The sequence below is a fragment of the Salvia splendens genome, chromosome 12 (assembly GCF_004379255.2).
Source record: "Salvia splendens isolate huo1 chromosome 12, SspV2, whole genome shotgun sequence".
Classification (NCBI taxonomy): Eukaryota; Viridiplantae; Streptophyta; class Magnoliopsida; order Lamiales; family Lamiaceae; genus Salvia; species Salvia splendens.
Genome location: NC_056043.1, coordinates 2,607,073 through 2,624,288, shown reverse-complemented (window position 1 = coordinate 2,624,288; position 17,216 = coordinate 2,607,073). Strand labels below are relative to the sequence as shown.

Sequence of the window (17,216 nt, the reverse complement as noted above, 5' to 3'; positions counted from 1 at the left end):
TTTCAAGTTCCCACCAATGTCTTGGTCGCTCTTAATACATATTCAAAGTCTAAGTCAACTCCTCATCTATTTTGTTCGATCTATTTACCTATAGTAATATTTTTTTCATTTGGGAAGGTTAATTAATCTTCTTTTTTTCTTTGCTAAACTATGATGATTTCCGTTGAAATTATAAATGCAATTATCACGTTTAAATGTAATCGTCCATCAATTATACTCCAACTTCTTTTGGCTCAAGATCAGTGATTCATAATTTTTATTGAGACGTTCCAAGATAATTTCGTATTTTGACACAAAATATTCGTTCTAACCTCTCCTATTTTATTCGTTTTCACTTATCTATTTGGAATATCACTTTCTAAACTCTAAAAGAAATTGAATATATTGATTTTGGTATGACATTGAAATTATGTGTGTAACTGACTTATTAATAATTGATGCATGATAAAAATAAAGGATAATTGATACTACTATAAGTTTTTAAATTATTTCGAGGGCCACAATTCTGAATTATGAGCCATGAGATAAAGAAAAGCATATAAAAAGGAATTGGCTTTATTGAGGTAAAGATGCTACTCTACGAATGGAGTCATATCTTCATCATTCACCGTCTTTTCGTTTTCTTTATCAACGACAATAAAAACAAAATCGATAGTTATAAGATCATCGCATATTTATAAATCTTTGTGTAAAATCCAAAACATATAAAAAGAGTCACATGTTCTACTATAATTACCCTACATTTCATCATAGCATAATGTTTTTAGAATATTTGTGGTAATGAAGACATCAATAAGCAACAAAGTTAGAATTTTGATGTTACAGGAATGAAATTGCTATTTTTTTTATGTCACCATGTGAGAGAAAAGAGGCCAATCTATTAATGGAATCATATCTTCATCATTATAGTCTTTTCTTCTTCAACAAAAATAATAAAAACAAAAAATTGAATATGAGTATTGAAAAATCTTCTATATAAAATCCAAAACATATAAAAGTATCACATGTTCTTGGATGATTATCCTGCTACATTTAATAACATCATAGTTTTAGGACATTTTTTTATAATAAAGACATCAATAAGTAGCAAAGCTAGCATTTTAACGGCGGGGAAAGAGGAACATTTAGAGAATGAGTGACATAAATTAGAGATTTATCGTTAAAAGTAGTGCTGACTTCAAAAAGTATGCATTGTCAAAAACTAAAAAAACGAGTCAAAAGATTAATATGCTTTTCATGATAAAAATAGAATTTATAAGAGCATCATTAACCCCGGCCCAGTTTTAGGCTCCAAGTCCCCTCCACGTCATTATTCTCCCAAATTTGAGTCTTTGGCTGATGGAGTACGTACTAAACAAGCCAGCACAAAGCCCAAGAAAGAGTATCAGTTCTGCATGACCAAAGAGTTCGGCCTCAGCCTACAGCTCGGTAAAAGCCAACCAATCAAGCTCTGCCCTCAGGTCGGCATCAAGCTCTACTCTCAGATCGGCAAAAGCTGCTCGGCAATAGTTCAACAGTTCGGTTTCAGCATCGGCAAAAGCTGCTCGGCAATACCGAACTGGGAGACACGATCTATCTAGTGGTGGACCCATGCAGCCTCCACGACATCCACGACATCCACGACATAATTACTGATGATGTAAGCCACCGCCTAGTTAGTGGCCATGCAGGATCTCATGACCTCCGTGACCTCCACGACTTAAGGTGGTGATGCAAGCCACGATCTCAGTTCAATATATAAATAAGACTTAGATCTGGTAGAAAAAAGCTAAGCTCTCTAGAGATAAAACACCATATAGCAAGTTTGTATTTGTAAGCTGTAGAAAACAGATCAAGCAATACAAACCTACCCCCATTTCTCCCCGTGGACGTAGATTTACCTCAGTAAATCGAACCACGTAAAATCTCTGGGTTGATCTTCATTTATTTCCTGCACTTACAAACATCAAAAATTCGCGGCTTCATCACTGGCGCCGTCTGTGGGAAACAGAGAACCAAATTTGTGATAAAGCGAGTTTTTTGATCCTCTTCTACCAAAAAAATGCATACCAGATCACATAACACCCGTGCCTCCGTCCGTGATAACCATGAGGAAGCTAATCCAGCAGCCCATAGGCCTGGAAAGCAGCCTCGTGAAAAATCTACTTCCAGTTCTCACGGAGAAGGAGCAAGCCGCTCAAAAGGTCCACACACCGAGTCTTCCCAGCAGCCTGATTTGAACGAGGCTGTCAAGCTGTTCTTGGCCGAGAAGCAGGAGGAGTTCTTAACCTTCCTGCAGAAGAGCCAACAGTCGGAGAAGACAACGGCGGATTCTCCCTCCTCATCCAGACATGAAAGTCACTACCGCAGTAGTGACGTGTCTTCCAGGAGAAAGAATCCTCAACCCCGACATGTTCCTCCTCGGTACCGGAACCACAGGAGAACTCCATCTCCTCCGTACCGAAGAGATGTCGGGTTCGCCATGTACGGAGCATTAAAGACTCCGTTCTCGGACGACATCACCCGAACTCCTTTGCCGCGAAACTACCGGACACCGTCAATGACTTATGACGGGCTAGAGGATCCTCATGACTTCTTGGGACGCTATCAATATAATATGGCGAACCAGGGTCTCAATGAGGTCCACATGTGCAAGCTGTTCCCCGAGCTGCTCATCGGGAACGCCAGAAGGTGGTTCGACAGCCTTCCTCAAGGCAGCATCAGATCCTACCGAGATCTCATGGATGCTTTCCACAGGAGGTTCTTTCAGAAAGCAGAAGCTCGAATCACTTCGGCTCAGCTGCTTTCTATACGTCAAGGTCGTGACGAAAAGATCAGCGACTTCCTGACGAGATTCCATAAGGAATGCCTACAAGTAGATAATCTCAATGATCTACTTGTCATCTCGGCATTCCAAAATGGAATCCTGCCCGGAGCTCTCTACAGAAAGCTCGTGGAGTGCGGTCCGCAAAAAGCTCAAGAAATGTGGGACATTGCGGACCAGTTTTCTCGTGCGGATGAGGCAGACCGTCGAAAACGGTCGTTAGACAGCTCATCGTCCCAAGGAGACAAAAGGAAGCCCGATCAAAGCGACCAGGTGCTTCCTCGCCGAACTCCTTTTGAAAGAATTCAAAGGGCACCGGTACAAGGCAGATTGGGGCCACGTCTCAATCCTGAGAAGCCGCCCGCTCAGTTCGTACCATTAAACAAGTCAAGAGCGGAAATTTTCGAACTACATTCCGATATGTTCGAAAAACCAAAGCGGATAACGAAATCAGCCGCACGGCGACTTCGGGATCAATATTGCTCCTTCCATCAAACCCACGGTCACGATACCGAGGAGTGCCGAGATTTGGCTGCAGGTATTGATGTTCTTGTGAAAACAGGAACGTTAAAAAAATACCAAAGCAAGCAGCCGAAAAAGAACAAAAGGCAGAGAAGTGCGAACTGCAATCCTCAGGATCCGAAAAGGCATGAGGATCCCGAAGACGACGACGAGCCGCAATACGATGGAGTAATCCTGACTATTGATGCTCTCCCAGCCGGGAAGACTAAGTCGTCCCTAAAAGCAGAACGCAGAGGTTCCAATCAAGAGGAACCAACACATAAAAGGCTGAAGAAAGACGAAGTGATTACATTTTCAGATGCCGATCCCGTCCCAGCCATCTCTCCTCACCAAGACGCTATTGTCATTCAAGCCGGAGTGGCAAACAAACTGATCCACAGAGTATTTGTGGATACAGGAGCGTCCGTCAGCGTTCTTTTTAAAGAATGTTTCGATAAAATGGAATTGGATCCAGCTCGGCTCAGTCCGGCTCCAATTCCTCTGAAAAGTTTCGCCCAGGAAGACACCCGCCCTGAAGGTATTATCAGCCTTCCGATCACGGTGGGAAAAGCGCCTACAAGCTCCAGTACGATGATCGAGTTCTTTGTGGTGAAAGCTCGGTCCCCGTACAACATCATCCTGGGGAGAGACTGGCTCAACACAGTTCGGGCCGTTTGCTCTACTTATCACCTCACCATCAAGATCCCCACTAAAGGTGGGATAGCGGTCATCCGAGGTGATCAAAAGAGAGCAAAAGAATGTCTGCAGATTGCGCTTAAAAGTGCCGAGCAATCAGTTCGGCACCATCAAGCATAGCAATCACAGCAACTGGAGTCGGAGGCAAGCGAGATGACCGAAGTCACTTCAGAGCCGAACTCAATGACCGTTCAGTTATACGAAGATGATCCATCCAGAACGGTCAACGTCGGCTTCGCAGGAACACCTCTACTCCGGGAAAAGACCATTCAGCTCCTCAAGGAATACAAAGATGTCTTTGCATGGTCTCCGTTGGACATGACCGGAGTGCCCCCCGAGGTAATCACTCATCGGTTAAATATTGATCCTTCAATCCGGCCAGTAAAACAGAAGCAAAGACTCTTTGCGGCAGAAAGAAGCCAAATCATCCATGACGAAGTCCGCCAATTACTAAAAGCGGATGTACTATTCGAGGTGAAATATCCTTCTTGGGTGGCCAATCCTGTGATGATCAAGAAAAAAGGAGGAGGATGGCGGATGTGCATAGATTTTACCGATCTAAACAAGCACTGTCCAAAAGATTGCTATCCCCTTCCGAATATAGATAAAAAAGTAGAAGCTTTGATCGGCTTCGAAATTTTCTGTTTCCTTGATTTATACAAAGGATATCACCAAGTGTTGATGGATGAGAGTGACGCTCCGAAAACAGCTTTCATCACCGATTTCGGCATTTTCGCCTATAAAAAGATGCCATTCGGTTTAAAGAATGCCGGAGCCACTTATCAAAGGATGGTAGACAAGCTTTTTCGGCACCTAATCGGGAAACAAGTTGAAGTGTATGTCGACGACATAGTTGTCAAAAGCAAAAGCACTTCGGAGTACGAAGACAACCTCAAATCCACTCTCAACGTGCTCCGAAAAGCCAACCTCAAACTCAACCCCCAAAAATGTACCTTTTTGGTAGATTCGGGAAAGTTTCTGGGTTGTTGGGTTTCAAAGGACGGACTCAAGGCAAATCCCTCAAAAGTTCAAGTCGTTCAGCACATGGCAATGCCGAAGTCCATACATGACGTGCAAAGGCTAACCGGATGTCTAGCCGCACTGAATCGATTCCTTTCCCAAGCAGCCGAAAAGCAACTGCCATTCTTCAAGGTGTTGAAAAAGGCACCAAAGTTCGAGTGGGGAGCCGAGCAGAAAAAGGCCTTTGACGAGCTCAAAAGTTATCTAGCCGAGCTTCCTATTCTCTCTGCTCCAACCGAAGCCGAAGTAATATTCTTATACTTAGCGGCATCAGATCAAACCATCAGCGCGGTGCTTGTACGAGAAGAAGGCCTAAAGCAGCTTCCCATCTACTTTACAAGCCGAGCATTAAGAGGTCCAGAAACAAGGTATCAACCTCTGGAAAAAATTGCTCTGGCGTTAGTAAATGCAGCAAGGAGACTGCGGCCATACTTCTATGCTCACAAGGTATGCGTCTTAACCGATCTGCCTCTTCGGCAAGTTTTGACCAAGCCAGAAGCATCAGGCAGAATCGCCAAATGGGCCATAGAGCTGGGAGAACACTCAATCGAGTACCTACCTCGGAAAGCCATCAAGGGACAAGCCTTGGCAGATTTTCTTGCAGAGGCCAAGTTCGATCAAGCAATCCCTGTCATTGCCGAACAGAAAAAGTCTGCCAATGCCGAACTAGCACAGCCCTTGGAATCCGAAGTAGAGCCGCCAGACTGCTGGAGCGGATTCGTAGATGGAGCTTCAAACAAGATGGGAAGTGGAGCTGGTATTTTACTCGTCGCTCCCGACAGACACGAGATAACCTACTCACTTCGGTTCCTATTCCCCACTACTAATAATGAAGCCGAGTACGAAGCCCTCCTTGCCGGACTTCAGTTAGCGCAAAGTCTGCTCGTCAAATCTCTCAAAGTCCATTGTGATTCACAAGTCATAGTAAATCACATGTTGGGTACCAGTGAAGCCCGTGACGAGAGAATGAAGAAGTATTTGGACAAAGCGCAAAGCATCAGCCGAAGTTTCTCCTATTTTCGGATAATCCGCGTTCCCAGAGCGGAAAATAGCCGAGCAGATACTTTAAGTAAGTTGGCCTCAGATCCGAACTCAAAGGCGGAAGAATTAATGCATCGAAGCATTGATGAAGCCGAGGTACATTCAATATCCAGCTCGCCGAACTGGATGACGCCGATCTTGCAGTATCTGGATCAAGGACAATTGCCCGAAGATAAGAGAGAAGCTCGGAAGATCACGTGCCGAGCACTTCGGTACGAACTTCATGAAGGAGTCCTCTTTAGAAAGTCTTACCTCCAGCCGTTATTGCGGTGCGTGGGACCAGAAGAGACGGACTACATCCTCAGAGAAGTTCATGAAGGATCGTGCGGCAGCCACATCGGAGCTAGAGCTTTAGCTAAAAAAGTTCTAAGATGGGGATATTATTGGCCAACCTTGGTACAAGAAGCAGTGCAGCTCGTCAAGACATGCCCGAAGTGCCAAATCCATGCAAATATCCCAAGGATGCCGCAGACCGATCTATCCACTATGCAAAGCCCTTGGCCTTTCATGCAATGGGGCATAGACATAGTGGGACCACTTCCTCAAGCTCCTCGGCAAATGAAATTCCTAATCGTTGCCGTGGACTACTTTACAAAGTGGGTGGAAGCTGAACCATTAGCTACGATAACGAGCTCGAAGGCGTTGGATTTCGTCTGGAAGAACATAGTGTGCCGATTTGGCATACCCCACATCCTCATCTCGGATAACGGGACTCAGTTCACTGACAAGACATTCAAGAATTGGTGCCAAGAGCTGAATATTCAACAGCGGTTCACTTCGGTCTCTCATCCACAAGCGAACGGACAAACGGAGGTAACAAATCGTATCCTGGTGAAAGGGTTAAAAGCTCGGTTAGAACAAGCCAAAGGACAATGGGTAGAAAATCTCCCTCAAGTCCTATGGTCCTACCGAACTACACCCACAACCTCCAACGGTGAAACTCCGTACAGTCTTGTGTACGGCACTGAAGCCGTAATTCCGGTGGAGATCGGCATGCCCAGTCCCCGAACTCTAAATTTCTCAGCAGAAATGAATGACGACGGACTGAGAGCCGAGCTAGATCTTGCCGAAGAAAGAAGAGAATTGGCATGCATAAAAGCAGCCAAGTACAAGGAGCAAGTAGCCCGGTATTACAACCAAAGGGTGAAGAAGCTGCAATTTCAAGTGGGAGATCTCGTCCTGAGAAACAACGAAGTAAGCCGAGCAGAAAAGCTGGGCAAGCTCGAACCCACATGGGAAGGTCCGTATCGGGTATCAGAAGTCCTCGGCAAAGGGTCTTACAAATTGGCTCACATGTCAGGAGAACAGGTACCCCGAACATGGCACATTTCCAACCTCAAAAAGTTCCATTTGTAAGAGACAGTCCGGTCAGTCAGTCTTGAGTCCTGTTTGCTCAATGTGCTTTATTCGGTTTACTTGGTCTTTATTTGTCTCTGTGCGTTTTGTTTGTGTGTTTTGTCTGTCTCTGTGCGTGTCGTCTCTTACAAATGTTACTGAGGTATCTTGTTCTTCTAAGGCTGATCCCCTTCTTAGAACATATACAAGCTAAACAATTGTGAGCCAAAGCTTCTACAGAAGATACAAGACCACAATTCAGCTTAAACAAGCAGTTCGTCTGAAACGAGCTGCAACAAGCCCACGATTGTGCGTCAAAGCTTCTAAAGAGGATACAAGACCACAATTCAGCTTAAACAAGCACTTCGTCTGAAACGAACTGCAACAAAAGTCTGATTCTCGCGATAAAACTTGCCTGAATTACGACTAGGAAAAGTCCGATCCACGCGATAAAACTCGCCGAATTAGGACAAGGGAAAGTCCGATCCCCGAATTAGGACAAGGGAAAGTCCGATCCCCAAATTAGGACAAGGGAAAGTCCGATCCCGAAATTAGGACAAGGGAAAGTTCGATCCCGGCGACAAAAATCGCCAAATTAGAACACAGACCAAAGACGAGTCCGGTCAAAGATGTTTATTTCATCAGACCGACAAGCCAAGTCCGGACAAAGATGTTTATTTCATCAGACCAAGGACAAACATCAACTTACCCCGTACCTTTATCCAGAATGCCGAAGTGATTCACTTCGCTTTTCGGGGGGGGTAGTGATGGAGTACGTACTAAACAAGCCAGCACAAAGCCCAAGAAAGAGTATCAGTTCGGCATGACCAAAGAGTTCGGCCTCAGCCTACAGCTCGGTAAAAGCCAACCAATCAAGCTCTGCCCTCAGGTCGGCATCAAGCTCTACTCTCAGATCGGCAAAAGCTGCTCGGCAATAGTTCAACAGTTCGGTTTCAGCATCGGCAAAAGCTGCTCGGCAATACCGAACTGGGAGACACGATCTATCTAGTGGTGGACCCATGCAGCCTCCACGACATCCACGACATCCACGACATAATTACTGATGATGTAAGCCACCGCCTAGTTAGTGGCCATGCAGGATCTCATGACCTCCGTGACCTCCACGACTTAAGGAGGTGATGCAAGCCACGATCTCAGTTCAATATATAAATAAGACTTAGATCTGGTAGAAAAAAGCTAAGCTCTCTAGAGATAAAACACCATATAGCAAGTTTGTATTTGTAAGCTGTAGAAAACAGATCAAGCAATACAAACCTACCCCCATTTCTCCCCGTGGACGTAGATTTACCTCAGTAAATCGAACCACGTAAAATCTCTGGGTTGATCTTCATTTATTTCCTGCACTTACAAACATCAAAAATTCGCGGCTTCATCATTGGCCCCAACTGCTCTAACCCTGCATGCCACAACCCGGGCCGCAAATAATAAATGACACTATTCACAACTTCAACATATTTTACACGTAAAATAAAAAACGCCGGAAATTTATAACACGTAAAAGTTAATTTTCGATCGAAGATTGAAAATTACAACATAGAAATTTAAAAATACAAAAAACAAAAACCATTAAAAACATATTGTCAATGCCGGAACACGTTGGTACGGTCTCGGTGAATATACATCCGAGAACGTGGTACCCGGATTTGTTGTTCGTTCCAAGCTTGAATAGCAGTTTGGTATCGTTCCACTTCGTTGTTGATTTCTTCTTGGATTTCCGGCACCGCCTCTTCTAACAATCGGGACATTTCAGCTTCGAAAAATCTTTGACAAGAAGGCATTTTGTCGAATTTTAGGAAGAGAAATGGAGTAGAATGTATATGAAAATGGATGGAGTGGTATTTATAAAAAAATTCTGATTTTTTTAAAAATAAAAAATAAAAATTCTGTTGCGGCCCGACCCGAACACGAATTAACCCTGGGCTGGGCCGCGTTACGTCCCGTCCCGAACCATCTAACGCGAGCCCGGGCCGGACCCGCTTTTTGCGGCCCAGCCGCGAGCTTTAATGATGCTCTAAAAACCTAGATAATGAGTGAGGTTGGAGAGATAAAAAACTAAACCTCGCTAATATTGAGACAGAAGCATATGTAATTAAAGTTTAAATTGTTGGATACCCTTTAATCTCCATGTCTCTCATGGCTTTCAAGTTCAGCTCTATCATGTTCAAATTAATATACTTCAATTATAATTAAATTTTATCTCATTGTTTTACTATAAATTAGTATTTAATTTCAAAAAACAGTGAAATATCTTAAGCCCTATAAAAAAAACTACAGAGTATTGAGATTCAAAGATTACTATTAACTCTACTAATAAGAAGTCACTAACCACGTGGCAAAACATGAGTGCCACGTAGGAGAGAGGGGGTAGGTCAGGTGGTGTTGGGCTAGTGGGCCCCACGGTTGCGGGGAGAAGGGGACAGTGGGTTAAAAGGGTGTGATGGGGCTGCCTGGTGGGCAGGTGGCCACCTGGGCTTTCCATGTGTTGTCAAATTCCTAACTTCCAAATTTTTCTAATTCTATATTCACTTTATTTTCTTAATTTACCAAAATAATTAGCATAAGTATTTTGGGAATCTCATGCCAAATTTCCATTATCTAAAGTTTTAAAACTATCTTCTTAAAAAATATACTTATAAAAAAAAGAATTAATGTAGTATACTTTTTTATACGATTGTGGGGATATAAAAAATTTGTTCTGAAATGGAGAAAGTATAATATTCAATGAGTCAACTGCTTCTAGAGACAAAGAAAGAGGCCAGAAAATAATTAACAATTTGAAAGAAGAGAAAAAGAATAATTGTAATAATAGTAAAAGACAAAATGCCCAGTTTGACGTCAGGGAATGCTCTCCGGTTGTTTAAAAACATGATCCAAACGCGGCACATGGCGGGCGATTCCCGCTGTCCCCATGCCGGACCATCATGGAGGAGCTCCGAACAGTGACGAATCGAGGTGGGGTCGAGGGTCGACCCACCGAAGCCATCTTATGAAAATTAGAAAATTTCATTAAATTCAGACTTTTAGGCTATTGTTGACATTACGTTTGTAGCAGCTTAATTTGTCGCAATTCTTTAGACCTGTGTTTACGTTACCCTTTCTGCGCTGAATGACTTTATTCACCGTTTCAGATCTCTCGAGTTCAACCTAATCAATTCGTCGTTGTGCTAGCCATGACGTGTGGAACAATTTCTCCACACATTTTTTCCTCTATAAAGCAATGGATTTTGGAATCTTATTCGGGAAATTTGTTTTTCCTCTATAAAGCAATGGATTTTGGAATCTTATTTGTTGCTAGTAAATAATATCGAATCGAATTTATTTCCCACTCCCTGATCGATCATCACAGATATTTCATGTCTCTGGCATGCTAGCATAAAATATCAAAATTCAAACCATAAAATATTCGAGATGGCAGAATGTACAGCTATAAATTCAATGAACCACCTATACATGATTATTTATATTAATATACTTCGCTTTTGCATTTATATAACCCATCAAAGTCAATTATTCTAATTAAAATAATCAACACTTTAAACTTTAAAGTTAAACCCAATTATCATCGCTTAAATTGTCACAAAAATGACATAATAACTTCCAACAGCTTATAATATCGCCGCACAATTCACGTCAACTTTCTATACAAATTTTACCATTTCTCATTTAATTTTGTTTCAGCCTAATAATACATAGTACTACTAAGTTATCATAATTAACCTAATTAATGACGTGGCAATAAACTAAAAAGCCTAAAACAACCCAAACGGCGAGGCCGGACGCGCCACCGGCGCCGTCTTCTGCCTCCGCATCCCCGCCACGGACGGCGGGGTAACAGTCCGTATCAGCGCGAAATTCAGCCCCCGGAAGAATGGGTGCGTCTTTACATCGGCAGCCCCGCGCTTTGACCCAAGGCGGCGAGCCGGGTCCTTCGCCAGCAGCCCCGCGATGAGGTCCCGCGCGTGGGATTCACTCTGACTGCACGGCGCGTCGGACGGGAACGATAGGGGGTTTTTCAGGATGCTACGCAGCGTAGATTCGTTGTTTGCGCCGGCGAATGGGGTTCGGCCGTAGATCATCTCGTAGATGAAGATTCCCAGGGCCCACCAGTCCACGGCGTTGCCGTGGGACCTACCGGATGCCACCTCAGGCGCCACGTACTCGTGCGTCCCCACGAAGGAGCAGGACCGGGCCGAGACCGGTTCGGCCACGAAGAGGCGGTTCGCGGCGAGCGTTTGGATTTTTCTCGACCGGAAGAACCGGTCGGAGATGCATGAGAATGGCGTGAAGGCGCGGGGAGCCGCCGCACGCGGCGAGGAGAGAGAGTCCGGCGAGAAGTCCGGTGATTCGACGGCGAGAGTCGCGTCGGAGCAGAGGCTGAGATCGAAATCGGTTAGCATAATGTGGCCGTCGGATCTAACCAGCACATTTTCCGGCTTCAAATCTCTGTAGATTATCCCTAGCATGTGAAGGTATTCTAATGCTACGAGAACCTCCGCGGCATAAAACCTGCAAAATTTTTCAATTGGAACAATTAGCAATTTTATTTCAGATTGCTTGTTGGAGAAGATAGATAGAATTGTGGTAAATTAGGATCAGATTTCAGAAATCGAAGAAAAATGAAAATTCCAGATATGGAAATTTGCGGCTAAAAATCGATTTGAAGATAAAGTAAAGATAATGAAATTAAAAGGAGAGAGAGATTCACCTAGCTGAGCTAAGAGAGAAGCGTTTATTCGGCTGTTTATGTCTCAGAGAATGCAAATCGCCGCCGGCGCAATACTCCATAACAACGCAGGAGAAATGCGAAGCCTCAAATTCAGCAAACAGCGTCGGCAGAAACGGATGATCCAACATTCGCATGATTTTCCGCTCCGTCTCCGCCCTCTGCGTCTTCTTCTTCACCGCCAGGACATCATTATCCACCACCTTCATCGCGTATAGCCGCCCTTCCTCCGCGCCGCTGCGGAGGCGGCACAGGTAAACCCTCCCTATATCCCCGCTGCCGATCTGCCGCACGAAGCTGAAGTCGCGGAAGCTCAGATTCGGCTTCAAACGAATCGCCAGGAACGAGGAGTCCGAAGACCGGTGCGGCCGCAGCGCCGCCTGCTGCTCCGGCGAGCTCGACGGCATCTCGAACGAGAGGCGGCTGAAGCTCGCGCAATGGCTGATCGTCGTCGTGTCGCTGCTGCTCATCGAACTCTTGCTAGAATACGCCCCCTCGCAATCGTCGATCAACATCTTATCCTCGATTTCATCAACCGCAATTAAACCTTCACACGCAATTTCAATTTTATCCTTTTTTGGAAGAGTGGGAACGGGAATATTTGGGGATGGATGAACTTGTGCGAAGTCAAAATTTAGGCAGAAAAGAGTGAGGCAAAGGACGGAGCTGAGGAATGAGGAATTAATGGAGGCTGTTGTGAAAGGGGGAAGAGAAGCAGGCTTTATTGGTGTGGATATTAAATTAAGAGAGAATAGGGTTTCCGTACACTGGAGAGAGTAAGCTGTGATGCTAGTGGTAGAGCTAGCTTCTGCTTCGAGCTTGTTTATATGGTTTTAGAGAGAGAAGGAGAGGTGGGGAAGGAGGGAGGAAATTGAAAACTTTGGTCGTTGGGGATTATTTAAGCTGTGTAGTACGGAGGCTAGGGCGGTAAATTAATTACTAGGTGGAGTAAATTCGAATTTTTAATAAAGATAAAAACAATAAGGAAAAATAAGTCTTTTGTTAGAGCATTCACAAATGAGCCTATCAACGGAGCTAATCTCAAAGACTATCTCCATTTTTTCCTGTAACGTCAGCCGGCCCATCCCACAGCTTATCTTCCTGCAATGAGAGCTCATCCCAAAGTCTATCTCAGAGCCTATTTCATTTTCACATCATCACTTTTTTCTTTCTCTTTTTTAATTTTTTGTTGATGTAATTAAAGACAACGTAAAATATACGACAAAAAAATATTTCATTTTAAAAACTAAATAAAGCATAAATGTCTAAGGCCATCCACATCTATGTCTCAATGCCGTCTCATCTCTTCCCTATTCATGGGCCCACTCCACTTTTTACTCCATCTCCTAACTAAGAGACATCACCTGCAACCCTCCATCTCTTAACTATCTCATCTCATAACTATTCATTCAATTTCATTTTTTATTTTTATTTCCACCAAATTCAATTAATAAAAACACACTTCATTAAAAAAAAGAAAATTACAATTTAAAATCATAAAAAATAAAAAAAACACATAATTAAAATCTAAAAAAAATAAAAAAACACATAAGTTAAAATACTAGAAATTAAAAATTGCACACTTAAATTATAAAAACTAATCCGCCGACGAATCATCCCCCGAAGGCAGTGGCGGTGCACCTGTTTGAGGTTGAATACCAAGTTGTCTTGCCAGATACGCAATGCCGGCAAGATGGGCTTGATATTGGTCAGACGTCATGCGGGAAGTGTCAGCCATCGTGGTGGTGAAGTACATGGACATTAGGGAGGCGACTGCCCTTGGGAGCCCGCTTGGCTTGATTCGCCTCGGCCCCTCCCTGTGCGAGCTCTAGCCGCCTTCGTCGCCTTGTTCCCTTGTGGCCGACGTCGTGTACCAGAGGAGCCCCCTGCATCGGAAGTCGAGAACTCAACCTCTTATGAGGTGTTGCCTTCCCCACCCTCACTATATGAGTTTTGGCCACTCGCCGTGTGCTTTGTGCGTTTCGAGCTCGAGCATGTGCTGGATTGGACACCGCTAGCCCACCTATCAAGCTCTTTGACCGACTGCCAAACATCAGCATGTATGAAATCTTTTTTGGTGTTGGATTTAAAGACTCGCAAAGCCGCTATCAGAATGTCGGCCCCACTGGCTCCGCTTTGGTAATTCTCCGCTTCATGCTTGTAGATCCCACAAAATAGTTTTATATCTTTGTCGGTTAGCTCAAAATGACTGCGAAGCATCTTCATGTTGCGGCGGAAGGTCCCCTTCGGCTTTTGCTCGTTGTATACGTCGGTGACCTTATCCCAAAAACACTTGTTGGCTTGTTGATTCCCGACGATTGGATCATATGACGTGTTGATCCAAGCATCGAACAGAGCCATCGTCTCCGTGGAGCTGTATGGATGACGACCTAGGTCCCCTGTTGGCTCGTCCTCCTCATCTTCCCCCTCTTCCTCTTCGTTTCCCGATCCGCGACGGGTGGAGCTTCCACTGCCTCGTCCTCCTCCTCCGCTGGCTCATCTCCATCCGTCTCCTCATCTTCTAGCTCTGGTCGGAAGGTTTTCCGGAGTGTGTTCCTCTAGAATATTCTCCCTAATTTGGGATAGTCCCTTCGTTTGCCCATACCTCGAGGTTGAGGGACGATAGTATGCATCAACTAGAAAAGATGGTGTTTGGTACGCCGGCGTCGACGAGCCTTGGGTGCCCGGCGACGAACCGGAAACGGAAGCACCAAAAACATTGTGCATGCCCCCCCAGTCAACAAACGCGTTCAAGTCGAAGCCGCCCTCGCCTCCGCAGTTTCCGTCACCGTACATTTTTGCAGAAATTGGAGAGGAAAGAGAGATGATATGATAGTGATGACAAGAAAAAAATATGAGAGATAATGCGTTTGTGTGTAAAATGAAATAGGTAATGAGAGTATTTATATAATAAAAAAAGGAAAAAATAAAAATAAATTTTTTTTACCGTTTAAAAATTTAAATTTTAATTTACTTTTTTTCGGAAAATCGATTTTTTTTAAAAAAATATTTATTGCATCAACATGACGACGCCCACTAGCCGGCCCGCGAGTGGGCGTCATGCCTCGCGCCAGAGCTCGCCAGCTTCATCGAGGCGGAGGGCTTCGGGACGCGACGGGAGACCCGCATCACCGTCTCTATGCTAGCTCGTCTCGCCGAGACGAGCCCGAGCCCGCATTGAGATGGCGATGCAGGTGCTCTAAATAATATAAATAAAATTACATAATAAATTCATTCTCCGATGTATTACAATATTGGAAAACAGAATACAACGAGAAACGAATTTAAAAAAATAGCAACCCCTCCGTGACCATAGTTCTTCAATCATATCACGTTGGAGTACACGATGGGCTTAAAGAAGAGGAGATTGAAATGTGAAATAGAGAAGGATGTGGGTGTGTGAAATGAAGGAGATGAGATTGAGGTATTTATAATAGGAGGAGAAAATAAAAAAGATAATTAAAAATAAATAAAATCGGCTCCGCCATCGCCTAAGCCTAGGACAGGGGAAAAATACTGAAAAAATGATATATCGCTCGTATCGTATTGAAAAATATCAAAAAATTATCGAATTTTCGGTATATCATAATTTTCAACACGATACAATACTTTATCGTTAGTTTTCGATACGATAACGATATGAATTTCCTTATACCACGATATATCGTTTATATCGAATATACGATATATATCGATATTTTCGATATACCGATTTATATTGAAAATCAATACATATTGAGTTATCAATATATACCGTATATATCGAAATATATTGAAATTTCGATACGATATTGAAGTATCAATCGTTGATATATCGTTCTGAACGGTATACCGAATTTTGGTACGATATATCGAAATATCGATACGGTAATGATATTGTTATTATCCATATCGAAGTAACTTTCGATACGATAACGATATGAAATTCTTACATACCGATTATTTCGATACGATACACGATACAACGTTGTCGATACAATATATCGCATCGACCCACCCCTACCTGAGCCTCTGCAATGAATGCCCATGCAGGGCCGATGCGGAGCCAATGGGGCCATCGGGTGAGGCCATTGATCGGCGTGGGGGCGGAGGCGATGGGGAGGGGGAATCGGACCTCCCTCCGCAATGGTGACCGGTGGGAGGCGATGGGGAGGCCGATCGCGTCTGTTCCTATTAGAAGTCTCATTTGAGTTCAACATCTACCATTAGGAGTCTCATTTGAGTTCGATATAGGTTTTAAGAAATACAAAAAAAGTGGATGGAAAAAATAGGAGAATGTAGGACTCATTTTATATATATTAATTTTACAGTAAAATATTAGGAGAATGAGTTAGTAGAAAGTGAGATCAACATATCATTTATGGTAATAGTAAACCTGAACTCATAATTGGAGACAGAGAGAGTACTAAAACTGATAATATATGAAGTGAGTGGGTCTGGCTCGCTCGACTCTAATGTCGAATGACTAGACTCAGGAGTAAGCGAGTGTGCACATATAAGAATTAATGCAAAGCTCGGTCCAGACACAACGCTCCTTAAATCCGCTGGATCACTGGGTCCAGGAACTCTAGAGAACTACAGTGTTTTTGTCGTTGGACACACTCGACTCCCCTTCAAAAATAAATCCCTCAACCCGAACACTATGAATTAGTATAGGGAAGTGGGGTCGATCCCACAGAGATGGATTCGCAAAATAGTGCTAAGAGACTATGGAAACAAACGGCTGCTGCCACGCAAAGGGGTTGAGATTTAAACTACCACTAGATCTAGGCAAGAAATGTAAACGCTAGACCTAGGACACAGAAAACTTACTGGAATCAGACATCAATACCGAAAGACACAATTACTCCCTAGACTAAGTAAACAACTACCTAATCTAGCTAAACAGTAAGCAAATAACAGTGGGGACCATATTTCCAGAAATAGCAAGTACGGTAAAAAGCTGCAGATAACCAACCCCTGCTCCAACTAACTACGACATGCACCTTCGCAACTAAACTCGCAGATGAAGAAAACAGAGCTCACTCCTAGATTCAAACAGAATATAAAGATTTGGACGCCGGAAACTTGCTATGA

At 43.7% G+C, this 17,216-nt stretch overlaps 2 protein-coding genes across 2 annotated transcripts; both read right to left on the bottom strand.

Annotated features, from left to right (window-relative positions):
* Positions 1 to 10,963: 10,963 nt before the first annotated feature.
* On the bottom strand, positions 10,964 to 12,996 carry LOC121759642 (protein kinase PINOID-like). Its single transcript, XM_042155300.1, has 2 exons — positions 12,123 to 12,996; positions 10,964 to 11,923 (listed from the first exon to the last, which is right to left on the bottom strand). The coding sequence occupies exons 1-2, from the start codon at positions 12,653 to 12,655 to the stop codon at positions 11,167 to 11,169; spliced, it is 1,290 nt and encodes a 429-aa protein (XP_042011234.1). The 5' UTR covers positions 12,656 to 12,996; the 3' UTR covers positions 10,964 to 11,166.
* Positions 12,997 to 14,054: 1,058 nt separating this feature from the next.
* Positions 14,055 to 14,501, bottom strand: LOC121759177 (glutathione S-transferase T3-like). Its single transcript, XM_042154680.1, has one exon. The coding sequence runs from the start codon at positions 14,499 to 14,501 to the stop codon at positions 14,055 to 14,057; it is 447 nt and encodes a 148-aa protein (XP_042010614.1).
* Positions 14,502 to 17,216: the final 2,715 nt, after the last annotated feature.

Excerpts from the sequence above, each read along its gene's own strand:
- LOC121759177 (XM_042154680.1), bottom strand. The coding sequence starts at position 14,501 with ATGGCTCTGTTCGATGCTTGGATCAACACGTCATATGATCCAATCGTC.
- LOC121759642 (XM_042155300.1), bottom strand. The coding sequence starts at position 12,655 with ATGTTGATCGACGATTGCGAGGGGGCGTATTCTAGCAAGAGTTCGATG. Across the intron at positions 11,924-12,122 it reads TTCTCTCTTAGCTCAGCTAG|GTTTTATGCCGCGGAGGTTC; the intron begins GTGAATCTCTCT and ends AAAATTTTGCAG.